This window comes from Hevea brasiliensis, chromosome 14 (assembly GCF_030052815.1).
Source record: "Hevea brasiliensis isolate MT/VB/25A 57/8 chromosome 14, ASM3005281v1, whole genome shotgun sequence".
Lineage (NCBI taxonomy): Eukaryota > Viridiplantae > Streptophyta > Magnoliopsida > Malpighiales > Euphorbiaceae > Hevea > Hevea brasiliensis.
Genome location: NC_079506.1, coordinates 87,301,717 through 87,316,413, shown reverse-complemented (window position 1 = coordinate 87,316,413; position 14,697 = coordinate 87,301,717). Strand labels below are relative to the sequence as shown.

The following is a 14,697-nucleotide window of genomic DNA, read 5'->3' as shown; positions in this document are numbered from 1 at the left end:
GTTAGTCACAACACTTCGGCCCTAGCACTGCTGGCTTTACACCATAATTACTCGTCCAACAGCACTGTTGCTCCATCTGTGTGCCACTTCTACTTCCAGGCAACAAATTAAGATGGCACGTCCAGCCAACATGGTAGCACCTTCGCCTTCAATCCTTCAGGTTCATTTCATTTTCTTATTTTCTATAAGCATTCTCAGCTTAAGACCTGAGACTTGTCTCGGTTATAATTTGGTAAATGAGACTGATCGGATTTCACTTTTGGAGTTCAAAGCCAAGATAGCCGCTGATCCATATGGAATCTTGAGCTCATGGAACGATTCTGTCAACTTCTGCAAATGGCAAGGGGTTATTTGTGGCCGAAAACACCACAGAGTTACGTCTAAAAACCTGCACGGGCTGAGCTTGTCGGGAACCATATCTTCATATGCAGGGAACCTCACCTTCTTAAGGTTCCTCAACCTCGCTGACAACAGATTTTATGGGGAAATTCCCCAAGAAGTTGGCCGTCGTTTCGTCTAAGACATCTCAACCTGAGGAACAGCACATTGGGAGGAGAAATTCCAATCAACATCAGCTTTTGTTCAGAGCTTAGGGTTATGAATTTGGCCGATAATGGCTTAGTGGCGAAAATTCCTGCCGAACTAGGCTCTTTAAAGAAGCTTGTGACACTTTTCCTTGGTCCTAACAACCTCACGGGAAAGATCCCACATTCTGTTGGAAACCTTTCGTCCCTCCAATGTTTCTATGTATCATATAATCATATTGAAGGAAATATTCCGAATGAATTGGGACAAATAACAAGCTTAACTGTGCTCACGATGGGACCTAATAATCTGGTTGGTTCAATTCCTTCTAACCTCTACAATATGTCATCCATCACTGTGCTATCTGTTTCACAGAATCAATTGCTTGGGAAGCTTCCAGCAAATATAGGACTCACTCTTCCTAACCTGCAAATTTTTGGAATCGGCATGAACCAATTCAGTGGAAGTATTCCACTTTCAATGACGAATGCTTCTCATCTTGAAATAGTTGACATCTCTGCCAACAGTTTCGCAGGACAAGTCCCAATCAATCTAGGAGATTTGAAAGGTCTTCAACGGCTGAACTTGGAACTCAATTTTCTGGGCAATAATTCAAGTAAGGATTTGGCTTTCATAACATCTTTGTCAAACTGCAGCAATCTCCAAGCTCTATCTCTTGCTGATAACAATTTTGGCGATGTATTACCTAGCACTATAGTTAATATTTCTACCCTTGGTGATCTAAGTTTAGGAAGAAACCAAATATCCGGTAGAATTCCGGCAGACATTGGCAATCTTGTCAATTTGCATATATTAGGAGCTGATGCAAACCTATTTTCTGGCAGCATTCCCATTTCTTTTGGGAAGCTTCAAAAGCTGCAAGCATTGTATTTGCATAGAAACATGTTATCAGGACACATCCCTCAATCCTTAGGTAATATCACACAATTATATGAGCTTTGGTTAGAAAGAAACAAATTGGAAGGGAATATAACATCAAGTATCGCTCATTGCCGAAATCTGCATACTCTGTATCTTGCAGAAAATAACCTGACTGGTATCATACGCCAACAAATTCTTGGTCTGAACTTTCTATCATTAATTCTTAACTTGTCAATTCATTGGCAGGTCCGTTACCCACAGAAGTTGGCCAACTGAAAAATGTTGGTGCATTAGATGTCTCAGAGAACAAATTATCTGGGGAAATTCTTTGGAAAATAGGCCAATGTTTGAGTCTAGAAATCCTTTACATACAGGGTAACTTTCTCCAGGGACCCATTCCTTTATCCCTTGCTTCCTTACGTGGTATCCAATACTTAGACCTGTCATGAAACAACTTATCCGGAAAGATTCCAAAAGAGATAGAAAAGCTTCCTTTTTTGCAATTTCTGAATCTCTTGTTACACTCATTTCATATAGGCATTTTAGGGTAGTTTTGCATCCATTTTGCCCTTATATTTTAGTATATTTTATATTTTTAGCTTTATTTTATCTTATTTGTTAATTTTAGATACTTTATATTTGATTTTCGTAATTTTGTTGTTTTTGATAGGATTTTGTAGCAAATCGAAGATCAATGAGTGCAATAGGAAATAATTTGAAGAGATTTGAAGTTCTTTAAGCATGGAGGAAAGTTGAAGAAATTAAGCCTTGAAAGAGCAAACTAGCCGAAATTTGCTTGAGACTTTGCTTAAGGTCATGCTTAGGGTAAAGCGGCAATGCTTAAGGTGCAACACAAGTCAAGCATGAGCAGAAAAGTCCATTTTACTATAAGTCTGCTAAGATTTACTGAAGGTCTGCTTAACCTTAAGCAGACAGTGCAACCAGAGGCTAAATTTGCTAAGAAGCTGCTTAGGGTTAAGCCGAACCCTAAGCAGAATGCCCAGAACGTGAATAGTGCTGCTGACTTGGATAATTTTACACCTCATTTCCTATCCACTCCTTGTCTTTTATTTACTTTTAGGGTAACTTTTAGGGGCCATATAAATTCATCATTTCCTTATTTTTGCAAAAGAGAGGGAGGAGAGGAAAAACAAAAAGGAAAGAAAATTTAATAGAAAGAGAGAAGAGGCGCCATTTTCTCTAGGAAGAGGAGCTGCTGCACGAGTTTGGAGCTCCAGAAACCAGAGACCTTGGTTCTTCCACCTGGGTTTTCCCATTTCAGTCCTTTTATCATGTTTTTCTTTATTCTTCCATCTATATTTCTTGTAAATACCATCATGAGTGAGTAATTTCTTTAGATTTCAGAGTTGGGAAATATGTCTTAGATTAATTTGTGGATTTGGACTGGGTATTTCCTTATTTTACATGAATATGAGTTTTGATTCCTTCCTTGTGTGCTTGATTTACTTGCCTAATGTTGGTACCCATTGGGTATTGTGTTAATCTTTGATTGAAGGACCGAAAGGTGAAAGTCATTGATAGGTAATCATGGATTGGGACTTAAAATCACCTAGATTTAGAAATAAACTAGGACTTTAAGAGGAATTAATTATTGGTTACAAAACTTAATGGGTTTTAAAGTAATCAAATACATACGAAAGTAGGTTTGGTTATTTTAGAATACACTTTGATTTGCTTGAAAAAGATATCAAAGGAATTTAGAATCAATTTCCTTCAAACTCTATTTTTCCCTAAAAATTGGAACGCCCAAGACAAATCCCAATTAATTTATGCATAAACCCCCAACTCTGGAATCACTTTTACCATAATTAGACTTTTGCTTAAATTACCCATTGTTAATTTTAGTTTAATTGCGAGCTAGAACTAGAATTATACTTTATTTGTTTGCTCTTTACCCATTTTAATTAGGTTAGTCAATTTACCTTGCTCATTTACATTTACCATTTATTCATTAATTATTAGCCCAAATAATCGCTTCATTCATAGTTTAGTAATCAAACAGCAAATCCTCGTGGGAACGATACTTGATTCATCACTTTATTACTTGAGACGACCCGTATACTTGCGGATTTTCGCCCCATCAAGTTTTTGGCGCTGTTGCCGGGGATTTGATTTTTTTGTTTGATATTGAACAATTGTTTGTTTGGTTAATTTGGGCATTTTATTTTATTTTCTTTTTACCATTTTACTTTGAGAATTTGTTTATTTTTGTTTTTCAGGTGCTTTATTTTATGAGAAGGACAAAAAGTGAAGAAATCAATCTATTCTTTGACCCAGAAATAGAGAAGACAGCAAAAGCTTTAAGAGCAGAATCTAAGAGGAGAAAAGCTGAAATTAAAGCTCAACAACAACAAGAAAGAGCACAAGAGCAAGAGCAATTACAAGAAGAAATGGCTGACAACAACAACAACAACAACAATAACAACCGCTCTGTGAAGGATCATGCCTATCCTAACATTGGAGATTTCATGCCAAGTATCACAAGGCCAAGGGTAGAAGCTAATAATTTTGAACTGAAGCCTGCACTTTGTCAAATGGTACAACAAGCACAATTTGGAGGAAATCCAAGTGAAAGTCCACATGTGCATCTGGCACACTTTCTTGAGATCAGTGATATGTTGAAGATAAATGGAGTTTCTGATGATGCAATTCGACTCAGATTATTTCCTTTTTCTCTGAAGGACCGAGCTAGAGAGTGGTTACATTCTTTGCCACCGGGTTCTATCACAACATGGGATGAACTTTCTCAAGCATTTTTGGCTCAATATTTTCCACCAAGCAAGACAGCTAAGCTAAGAAATGAGCTGACTTCTTTTAAACCTAGAGATGATGAGAGCTTGTATGAAGCATGGGAGAGGTACAAGGATTTGCAAAGGAGATGTCCACATCATGGGATTCCTAAGTGGATGCTTGTTCAACACTTTTATAATGGAGTTTCACCAGCTATTAGGAGTACAATTGATGCATCTTCTGGAGGTGACCTTATGGAGAAATCTGAAGATGAAGCTTTTTCTGCTCTTGATAAAATTGCTTATAACAACTACCAATGGAGTTGTGAGAGGAATGAGATCAAGAAACCAGCTGGTATGTTTGAGCTTGATGCCATGAATATGATTAATGCTAAGTTTGATGCTTTGACAAGGAAGATGGACAAGTTAAGTATGAAAGTAGATTCTTCAGCCGGAGGTTCTAGTAATTCACTAGAAATTGGAGCTGCAAATGTCAATTGTGCAGCAGATTTTTCTGCACTTAATCAAGATTTTTCAAGTGAGCAAGTGGATTATGTAGGGAACTACAATCAAAGACCAGGTGGTAACCCATTTTCTGCAACTTATGATCCAGCATGGAGAAACCACCCAAATTTCTCTTGGGGAGGTAGACAAGGGCAAAATCAGAATTTTCAGCAGAATAGAGGTCCTCCTCCTGGAATTTCTAAACCTCAAAATGTACCTGCTCCACCTCTACCACAACAAGCACAACTAGACAAGACAGCTAGATTGGAATCTATGATTGAAACTCTACTTGTGAGCCATCAAAGTCAACAAGAAATGATTTCTCAATTAGCATCTAAAGTGGATCAAATGGCAACACACAACAAGATGTTAGAGAATCAAATAGCTCAACAAGCTAGCTCTTGAAGTAACAAAGCATTTAGGAAGCTTCCTAGCCAACTAGAAAATTCAAGGGAGCATTGCAAGGCTATTACATTGAGAAGTGGAAAAATATTGGAGAATGGGGATAAAAATATTGAAAAGAAAGTTGAAGAAAAGAAAAGCAGAGAAGGAGATGAACAAACTGAAGTTGAAGTTAGAATTGAAGCTGAGAAAGAAAATTCAGTGGAAGAAAAAGGAAGTAAGGAGGGGGAGAGCAAAAAAGAAGAGCCCAAATATGTTGCACCTAAAGCCTACATGCCACCTTTACCATTCCCACAAAGGTTTCAGAAAGCAAAATTGGATAAACAATTTGGGAAGTTTTTGGAGGTATTGAAGTCTTTGCATGTGACTATTCCTTTCACTGATGCTTTAGCACAAATGCCTTCTTACGCTAAATTTTTGAAGGAGATTTTATCTAACAAGAAGAAATTGGAGGAATTTGAGACTGTAGCTCTCACGGAAGAAAGCAGTGCCATTTTGCAAAATAAGCTTCCACCCAAACTGAAAGATCCTGGGAGTTTCTCCATACCATGTCACATTGGGGATATCAGTATAGATAAGGCTTTATGCGATCTTGGAGCCAGTGTTAGTCTGATGCCATTTTCTATCTATGAGAAAGTGAAGATTGGAGAAATGAAGCCTACTACCATATCACTACAGTTAGCAGATAGATCTATTAAATTTCCAATTGGAATAGTTGAGAATGTTCCTCTGAAAGTTGGGAAATTTTTCATACCAGTGGATTTTGTGGTATTGGAGATGGAGGAGGATGTACACATTCCTATTATTCTTGGTAGACCTTTCCTTGCTACTGCTGGAGCTGTGATAGATGTAAAAAATGGGAGGCTTACATTAGAAGTTGGGGAAGAGAAAGTAGAATTCAATTTGTTTCAAGCAATGAAAAAGAAAGATGATTCAAACTCATGCTTGAGAGTTGATGTGATAGATGAAGAGGTTAGAGAAGTGCTTAAAAAGCAACATCCTAAAGATCCCTTAGAAGCTTGTTTGGTTCATAACATAAAAAAAGGGGATGAGATTGAGGAAGCTGCATAATATGCTACAATTTTGGAAGGAAATCCACCATTGCCTATGGCTGATATTGAAAAGATTGAGAATTTGAAGCAAGAAACAACTTCATCATCAAAGTTTGAAAAAGGTGAAGCACCTAAGTTAGAGTTGAAACCTCTTCCAACAAATCTCAGGTATGCTTTTCTAGGTCAAAATTCTACATATCCTGTGATTGTTAGTGCTAAATTGACTGATTGTGAGGTTGAAAAATTATTGAGAGTTCTTAGGAAGCATAGAAGGATAATTGGTTATACCATTGATGATATTAAAGGAATACATCCTTCTGTGTGCATGCATAGAATTTTATTGGAAAATGACCATAAAGCCTCTCGAGAATCACAAAGGAGATTGAATCCAAACATGAAAGAGGTTGTGAAAAAGGAGATCTTGAAATTGCTTGATGCAGGTATCATTTACCCTGTTTCTGACAGCAATTGGGTAAGTCCAGTTCACGTTGTACCTAAGAAAGGGGGCATCACAGTGGTGAAAAATGAAAATGATGAACTAATACCTACAAGAATCAGAATCGGATAGAGAATGTGTATAGACTATAGGAAATTGAATAAGGCAACTAGAAAGGACCATTTTCCATTACCATTTATAGATCAAATGCTTGAGAGACTAGCTCATCATTCTTATTTTTGCTACTTGGATGGCTATTCAGGTTTCTTTCAGATCCCTATTCACCCAGATGATCAGGATAAAACTACCTTCACATGTCCTTATGGTACCTTTGCATATCGAAGGATGCCATTTGGACTATGTAATGCCCCTGCTACATTCCAACGATGTATGATGTCTATATTTTCTGACATGATTGAGGGTATTATGGAAGTGTTCATGGATGATTTTTCTGTGTATGGTAAATCTTTTGATGAATGCTTATCTAACTTGTCTAAGGTTTTGCAGAGATGTGAAGAGTTCAATTTAGTTTTGAATTGGGAAAAGTGCCACTTTATGGTACAAGAAGGAATTGTTTTGGGACATCTTGTGTCAAACAGGGGTATTGAGGTGGATAAATCAAAGGTAGAAGTTATTGAGAAAATGCCACCCCCAACATCTGTGAAGGGAGTGAGGAGTTTCTTGGGGCATGCTGGATTTTATAGGAGATTCATCAAGGATTTCTCTAAGATTTCTAAACCTCTTACCAATTTATTGAGTAAAGAAGTGGAATTTAATTTTGATACTAATTGTATGAATGCTTTTTGCAGGATAAAGGAAGCTTTGATATCTGCTCCTATTATGCAGCCACCCGATTGGTCATTACCTTTTGTGTTAATGTGCGATGCTAGTGATTATGCCATTGGGGCTGTTTTGGGACAAAGGAAAGATAAGAAGGTGTATGCAATATACTATGCAAGTAGGACCTTAGATGATGCTCAAATAAATTACTCTACTACAGAGAAAGAGTTTTTGGCAGTAGTATTTGCAGTAGACAAATTCAGGTCCTATCTTGTGGGGTCTAAGGTAATAGTGTACACAGATCATGCAGCTATCAAATATCTCCTTCAGAAAAAAGAGGCTAAACCTAGATTGATAAGGTGGGTGCTACTCCTTCAAGAGTTTGACTTGGAAATTAAAGATAAGAAAGGAGTAGAAAATGTGGTAGCAAATCATCTATCTAGATTGAGGCAAGAACAAGGAGACAATCTGGGAAAAGAACCCCCAATAGATGATTATTTTCCTGATGAGCAATTTTTAGTAATCATGAATGCAAAAATCCCTTGGTATGCAGATTTTGTGAACTATCTGGTGTGTGGAATCCTTCCACCTGATTTAACATGGCAGCAAAAGAAGAAATTTCTTTTTGATGTGAAGGATTATGATTGGGAGGAACCATTTTTGTTCAAGAAATGTGGAGATGGGCTGATTAGAAGATGTTTAGCTGATGAGGAGATAGGGAATGTTATCAAAGATTGCCATTCTTCACTTTATGGAGGTCATATGAGTGTGACAAAGACTGCAGAAAAAGTTCTTCAAGCAGGGTTCTTTTGGCCACACATGTTTAAGGATGTGAGGAAGTTTGTAAATGCATGTGATAGGTGTCAAAGGATGGGTAATATTTCAAAGAGAGATGAAATGCCCCTCCAAAATATATTGGAAGTGGAATTATTTGATGTGTGGGGCATTGATTTCATGGGACCTTTTCCATCGTCCTTGGGACACAAATACATTTTAGTTGGAGTAGATTATGTAAGCAAATGGGTTGAAGCTATACCATCTCCAACTAATAATGTAAGAGTTGTGATTAAATTCCTTAAAAAGTTCATTTTTACAAGATTTGGAACTCCACGTGCCATTATAAGTGATGGAGGTTCTCACTTTTGCAACCATCAATTTGAAAGATTATTGCAGAAATATGGTGTGAAGCATAAGGTTGCAACACCCTACCATCCACAAACTAGTGGTCAAGTGGAGATCTCTAATAGAAAGCTGAAAAGAATTCTTGAGAAAACAGTGAATAGTTCAAGGAAAGATTGGTCACTAAAGTTACATGATGCTCTTTGGGCCTATAGAACAGCCTTTAAAACTCTTATCGGAACTACCCCATTTAGATTGGTTTATGGGAAGGCTTGTCATTTACCTTTGGAGTTGGAGCATAGAGCATATTGGGCCATAAGAACACTGAACTTTGACTTAAAGACTGCAGGAGAAAAAAGAATGCTGCAACTAAATGAACTTGAGGAGCTTAGATTGGATGCTTATGAAAATGCCAAGCTTTACAAGGAAAGAACTAAGAGATGGCATGATAAGCATATTAGGAGGAAAGAATTTCAAGAAGGTGATGTTGTTCTCCTATACAATTCTAGGTTAAGGTTATTTCCAGAAAAATTGAAGTCAAGATGGTCAGGGCCCTACACTGTTATAAAAGTATACCCCTATGGAGCTGTTGAGATAGGCAATGAGACCTCAGGGACTTTCAAAGTTAATGGGCAGAGATTAAAACATTATATTGTCGGAGAACCCACGCAAAAGTTTGTAGAGGTTTCATGGCTTGGTTCTCCAGTCAGGGATACTTAGGAGAATTGGAGTGGAAGGTCAAGCTTAAGACCTTAAACAAGCGCTCCTTGGGAGGCAACCCAAGCGTATCCTTTTATAGTTAATTAATTTCCATTTAATTTCATTTCAGTTTTCACCCCCATTAATCTCAAAAGTGACATTTGTTTATCTTTTGTAGGTCATTCATGAAGATGGGGCAAGTTTACACTTGTGGCAAAAACAAAGAATTGAAAAGAAACAAGTATAAAGTAAAAATTCTGCACTTTATGCAGTGCCTGTGAACAGTAACACCTTTAAACTTGTGCTAAATTGCTGATATTGCAATCTACTTGATAGCACATATTTGATTTTGTGTTTTGTGTAAATTCTGTGAAATGCAACTTGAATGAGGATCAATTTTGATATTTAGGACTGATGAGAGCTTTATTGAAGTGCAAAAATAATATTTGTTAAGTTTCACCTTTTTGTGTATATATAATTTTGTAGTCTGATAGGAATTTGCATGCTTTTGTTTGGAATTGCTGCTAATTTTTGAATTCTGCAGATTTTGGTTACTGTATAAGCTCTTTCATTCATCGCTAAAAGGTCAATTTCTACATCTTTTCTGCAATTCTTGGTTGATTGGAACTTGTCTCAAATGCTGCTGAAAATGTGCTTTTGGTATAAGTTTAGAAAGGAGGCCATTTCATTAAATGTGCAAAAAGGGAGTCACAATGGGTGCTTAAAATGAACAATGATTGCAAAAAGCTAAATGAACATATGCTATGCTTACTAATTTTATGAGAGAGATGAACTTAAATCCCTCAATTTTATGGTGTTTGTGTGTATTTGGTAATTGCTGAGGGTCATGATAGCATTCCATAGCTTTTGGACTGTTTTTGGTAAGCAAAACCACAAATTTTCTCAAAACCTGCCAAAACTTGCTGATGACATTGCTTGTCAAGCAGAGTCTTAAGCAAATTCTGCTGAACCTTATGCTTAACCCCAAGCATGGCCCATCTTACAACAGGTCTGACCCACAATTTAAAATAGCCCAAGATGTCCGCCAATTTGCCAAAAGCCTCCGCCAACACTCCCGATAGACCTCGTCGATTTTTTTTCCCACGCCATTTCTTCCGGCAATCTTTACAGGAAGCCTAACAGTTTCTTTCCTTTCATTAAAATGGTAAGAACGAAAATGTGGTCTTCCCACAAACCCAAACTCAGCAAATTTCGACCTAAAATGGGTACTCCATCTTCATTGCCCACAAACCCTAACCCCAGCCCCAGTCCGCCACTCCCTTAGTCACCGCCACCACAAACGCCGCCATTACCTCAGTCACCACCACCTCAGTCACCACCACCACCCCCAAGCCAAATACCACCTCTCATTTCGCCGACTCCCCTCTCGCCGCAATCCGAGCCGCTAAATGAAACACCAATTCCCGACTCCCATTCCCCAGAACCAGCGCCTGAACCTGTGCCTACTCAAACGAAAACCCAAGGAAAAACAAAAAAGGCTGCAAGTAAACCTAAGAAAACCCACTTGAAAAGCGAGCAGTACCCTCTATTCCTTTCGACCTGAATTCTCCACCTCAGCTGTCTTCTGAACCAGTTAGCAAAAGGACCAGGTCTTCCTCACAAACTCCAGCACCAGTGACCCAATCACCAATAACTCAGTCTCCCTTACACTCTCCAGCACCTGCGTCATCTGTAGATACTATAGAGGAGGTAATTTCTCCATTACCTTGGGCTTTTAGGGATATGGATATGAAAAAGGCCTATGAGAAATTACTTTCTAAAACTATTTTGGCAAACAAGTATATGGATGAGTAGATTTTGAAAGAATTAGGCATTTATGATTCTGTATTTGCCCATTTGGATGTTGTTAGCTGGACTGATTTTGCTAAAATTAGGGAACCAGTGTATAAGGATTTAACCCTGGAATTTTTGAGTTCCCTAAGGTTGAGTTTCAAACCAACAGTGCCTGAACATAAAGATATGATATATTTTCGATGTGCTGGAATTGATAGGGAGTTAGACATGGCTGCTATGAATGCAATTTTTGGTTTTCAGGATTCGGGGTATAAAAACATTGAGTGGCAGCAAACTGTTTATGACCCTGTTCAATTTTGGAAGGATATTGCACCTTTTGGAGGTTATTATAGACAGAGGACTGCAAAAGCCTCTAGGATAGTTGACCATGTATTGAAATACCTCCATAGGTTCATTACTTACACTGTTTTAGGAAGGGGACACGATGCTTGATATTGTGGGTCTGGGATTTGTTTCTCTTGTGGTGCATGAAGGAGAGAAAACAAGTAAGTACAGCCCATTTCATAGCTACTCATTGGCACCAAATTGTCACAAAGCATACTAAAGGTAGTATTGTTTTTGGGGGGTATATAACTGCTATAGCAAAATCATTTAGCTTTGATGCTAGTCTATATAAATTCTGCCGATTTGGGAATCAAATATAGACAGCACAATGTTGCTGCATATGGATGTTTGTGAGAAAATAGGCCATACCTATACTCTGTTACAGCAGCATCCTGATACCCCAGGTACTGTAGACCCCACCACTTTTGCACCAGCAGAACCACAACCAACCTCTACCCCACAGTTTTCAGCAGACATTCTGTCCATCTTAAAATCCTTGGAATCCAGAATAACAAATTTCACTGTCCAACCATCTGTTCCCTCACCTGACACCACAGAAATTCTTGCTACCTTGAAAAACTTAGAAATCAAAATTGAAGCCATGGGTCAGGAGCAGGTTAACCAAAAGAAGAAGCTAGAAAAGAAACTTAAAAAGAGATTTTTATCTCTTAAAAAGAAACAGAAGCAACATCAACTTCAAATGCTGGAGCTTTACAACAAACTGGCCCAATCCTACAACAATTTATATCATTGGGGCCAAGCCATGTTTCAAGAAATGAAAGACTTAACAGAAAACTTGGAAACTGCTTCTGAAGCTTCGGATCACAATGAACCTACTGCAGAACCTGAAGCAGACCCTGATGCAGCAACAAAGGCTTGATAGCAGAACTTGATCAGTAGCAGCAGTTTTAATTTCTGTTTTAAGTTTATTTTTGTAATTTGTTTATTTTAATTTTCAAACTTTGGTCATGGTTGTAATATTTTGGTACTTAGTTTTTATTATTATCTCTGCACTTTTTTTTCCTTTAGTTTACTTTATTTTATTTTATCTCTGATATGGACATAAATACTCTGTGAATGTTTCTTGGTTTAATTTTTGATTTAACTGTTACATTTTATTTCTTTACACTCTTTCATTTTCTTGAACATTATTTTAGCACTTTATCTTTTCTTCAATCTTAATTTTGCTGACATTGATGAGTTGCACAAATTTTCTTTGAGCCACACCTGTTCCACATCAGTTGGAGGTAACAGCTTACCCTTACACCATTTAAGCCTATGGTATGTTGCCAATGCTTATGCTTTCGCTTTACCCTACGCAACAGGTTAAGCAACATCTTAAGCAGTGTAAATTCATACATTTGGGATACCTTTTCACATTTTTCTCTCTAAAGCTTCATTGTTAATATCATTTTGAGCTAATTTTGAAATACTTGAGCTTACATTGATTTAATCCCCAATTGTATATATTTCATTAATTGATTAGTTCACACAATTTTGCCAATCTTTGCATTCATTTTAAACATTGAGGACAATGTTTCATTTGAGTTTGGGGGTGAGGGCAAAATTTTTGCAAAATTTTTAAAATTTTCTTTTATTCATTTATTGCATTTCATTCATCCATATATAGATAATCCATACACTTATACATATACCACACACATGTCTATACTCATACACATACATTTGCATATAGTTTTCATATAGATTACATTTAGTTTTAATTCGATTTATGCATTCATTTTAGGATCATGCATATCATAAAAATAAATTTTTATCTTATCCTTAAAGGATTGAGAGTTTCTTTGAAGAGCAATTAAGCTTACTTTTAGAAGGGTTTGATGGATTGAAAGTTCTAGATAGGTGCAAAGTTATTAGATTCTTGCTTTAGTTTATATCTTCTTAGCCAAGGGCCACCCAATCAATTGCATTGACTTTGAGTGCTTAGAGAAAACTCTAGGGTGAGAAGTAGCTAATTGATGTCTCACCAATCCTAGAACAATCTTCCTAAACCTTTCAAGGAGAAATCATAGCATACACTTGAAAAAGAAATGATCTAGGCATTCTTTGAATTTTAAACCCATATTTTAGCCTTAGCCAACCTCACTTAAAAATTTCCCTTTGGAACCAATTTGAGCCTACATTTATCTCTCTTATTCCTTTGGAACCCACATTAATGCCTAGCCATAAACCCAAACACTTACCTACCCTCTATGAGATAATCCTTTGAGTGATAGATACAATTAAAAAAAAAAGAAAAAATAATAATAATAATTAGTTGGGAGAAGTGACTAAAAAAAAGGGCTAGCAAATTCAATTATGGTATGTAAAGTAATTCACCACCCAAGTACACAAAGAAATGAGTTTGGGGGTGAATTGAAAGGGACAATTGTAATTCAAAGTCAATATCTTTTATATAGTCCCTCTAAAAGCTTCAAAATCATATGCTAGCATTGGTGAATAGTTGTAAAGTTCCTTCCCCCATTTGATTCAAAAAAAAAAAAAAATTTGTGTGTCTTGATTTTTTAATAATTTGATTATTCTCATATTTTGTTACCTTTATCCTTTTCTTGTTAGCCACATTATCACCCCCTTAGCCCCATTATAACCCTTGAAAGTCCTTTTGATCTTTTGATGGTGTTTTGCTACATTAGTGGAGATTGGAATAGGAGAATTGCCTATGGGATTGTGATATCATTAATCCATTCATTTACTTCCATCATTATTTGAGACACTTTAGTTTGTGGATTACCCTATAGTCTATTTAGGCACGATTATTCTTTGTGATTGATTGGTTTGGGCTTGATGATATGGATAATTGACCCAAGGCTAAGCGGTGATAACTTTGGTAAGGATTGAATTCTTTGCATCTTGAAAGTGGGTATATGGTTTGTTGGTGGCTAAAGGTAAGCTTGAGAGTTTGGATAAGTAATTTTCATAAATTTAAGGTAAGGTACCCCAAATTGTATTAATTGTTTTAATTTGCTTGAGGACAAGCAAAGACTTGAGTTTGGGGGAATTTGTTACACTCATTTCATATAGGCATTTTAGGGTAGTTTTGCATCCATTTTGCCCTTATATTTTAGTATATTTTATGTTTTTAGCTTTATTTTATCTTATTTGTTAATTTTAGATACTTTATATTTGATTTTCGTAATTTTGTTGTTTTTTATAGGATTTTGTAGCAAATCGAAGATCAATGAGTGTAATAGGAAATAATTTGAAGAGATTTGAAGTTCTTTAAGCATGGAGGAAAGTTGAAGAAATTAAGCCTTGAAAGAGCAAACTAGCAGAAATTTGCTTGAGACTTTGCTTAAGGTCATGCTTAGGGTAAAGCGGCAATGCTTAAGGTGCAACACAAGTCAAGCATGAGCAGAAAAGTCCATTTTACTATAAGTCTGCCAAGATT

At 36.8% G+C, this 14,697-nt stretch overlaps 1 protein-coding gene and 1 non-coding gene across 2 annotated transcripts; one reads left to right on the top strand and one right to left on the bottom strand.

The window, feature by feature from the left end:
• The first annotated feature begins 597 nt into the window (after window positions 1–597).
• LOC131173061 (LRR receptor-like serine/threonine-protein kinase EFR) lies at window positions 598–1,856 on the top strand. Its single transcript, XM_058134715.1, has 2 exons — window positions 598–1,459; window positions 1,654–1,856. The coding sequence occupies exons 1-2, from the start codon at window positions 598–600 to the stop codon at window positions 1,854–1,856; spliced, it is 1,065 nt and encodes a 354-aa protein (XP_057990698.1).
• Window positions 1,857–4,217: 2,361 nt separating this feature from the next.
• On the bottom strand, window positions 4,218–4,324 carry LOC131173739 (small nucleolar RNA R71). Its single transcript, XR_009144053.1, has one exon. It is a non-coding gene; the product is annotated as a small nucleolar RNA R71 (small nucleolar RNA).
• Between the last annotated feature and the right edge of the window lie 10,373 nt (window positions 4,325–14,697).

Coding starts and splice junctions, on each gene's coding strand:
- LOC131173061 (XM_058134715.1), top strand. CDS start 598: ATGAATTTGGCCGATAATGGCTTAGTGGCGAAAATTCCTGCCGAACTA. Junction 1,460..1,653: donor ACACATCCCTCAATCCTTAG/GTAATATCACAC, acceptor ATTCATTGGCAG/GTCCGTTACCCACAGAAGTT.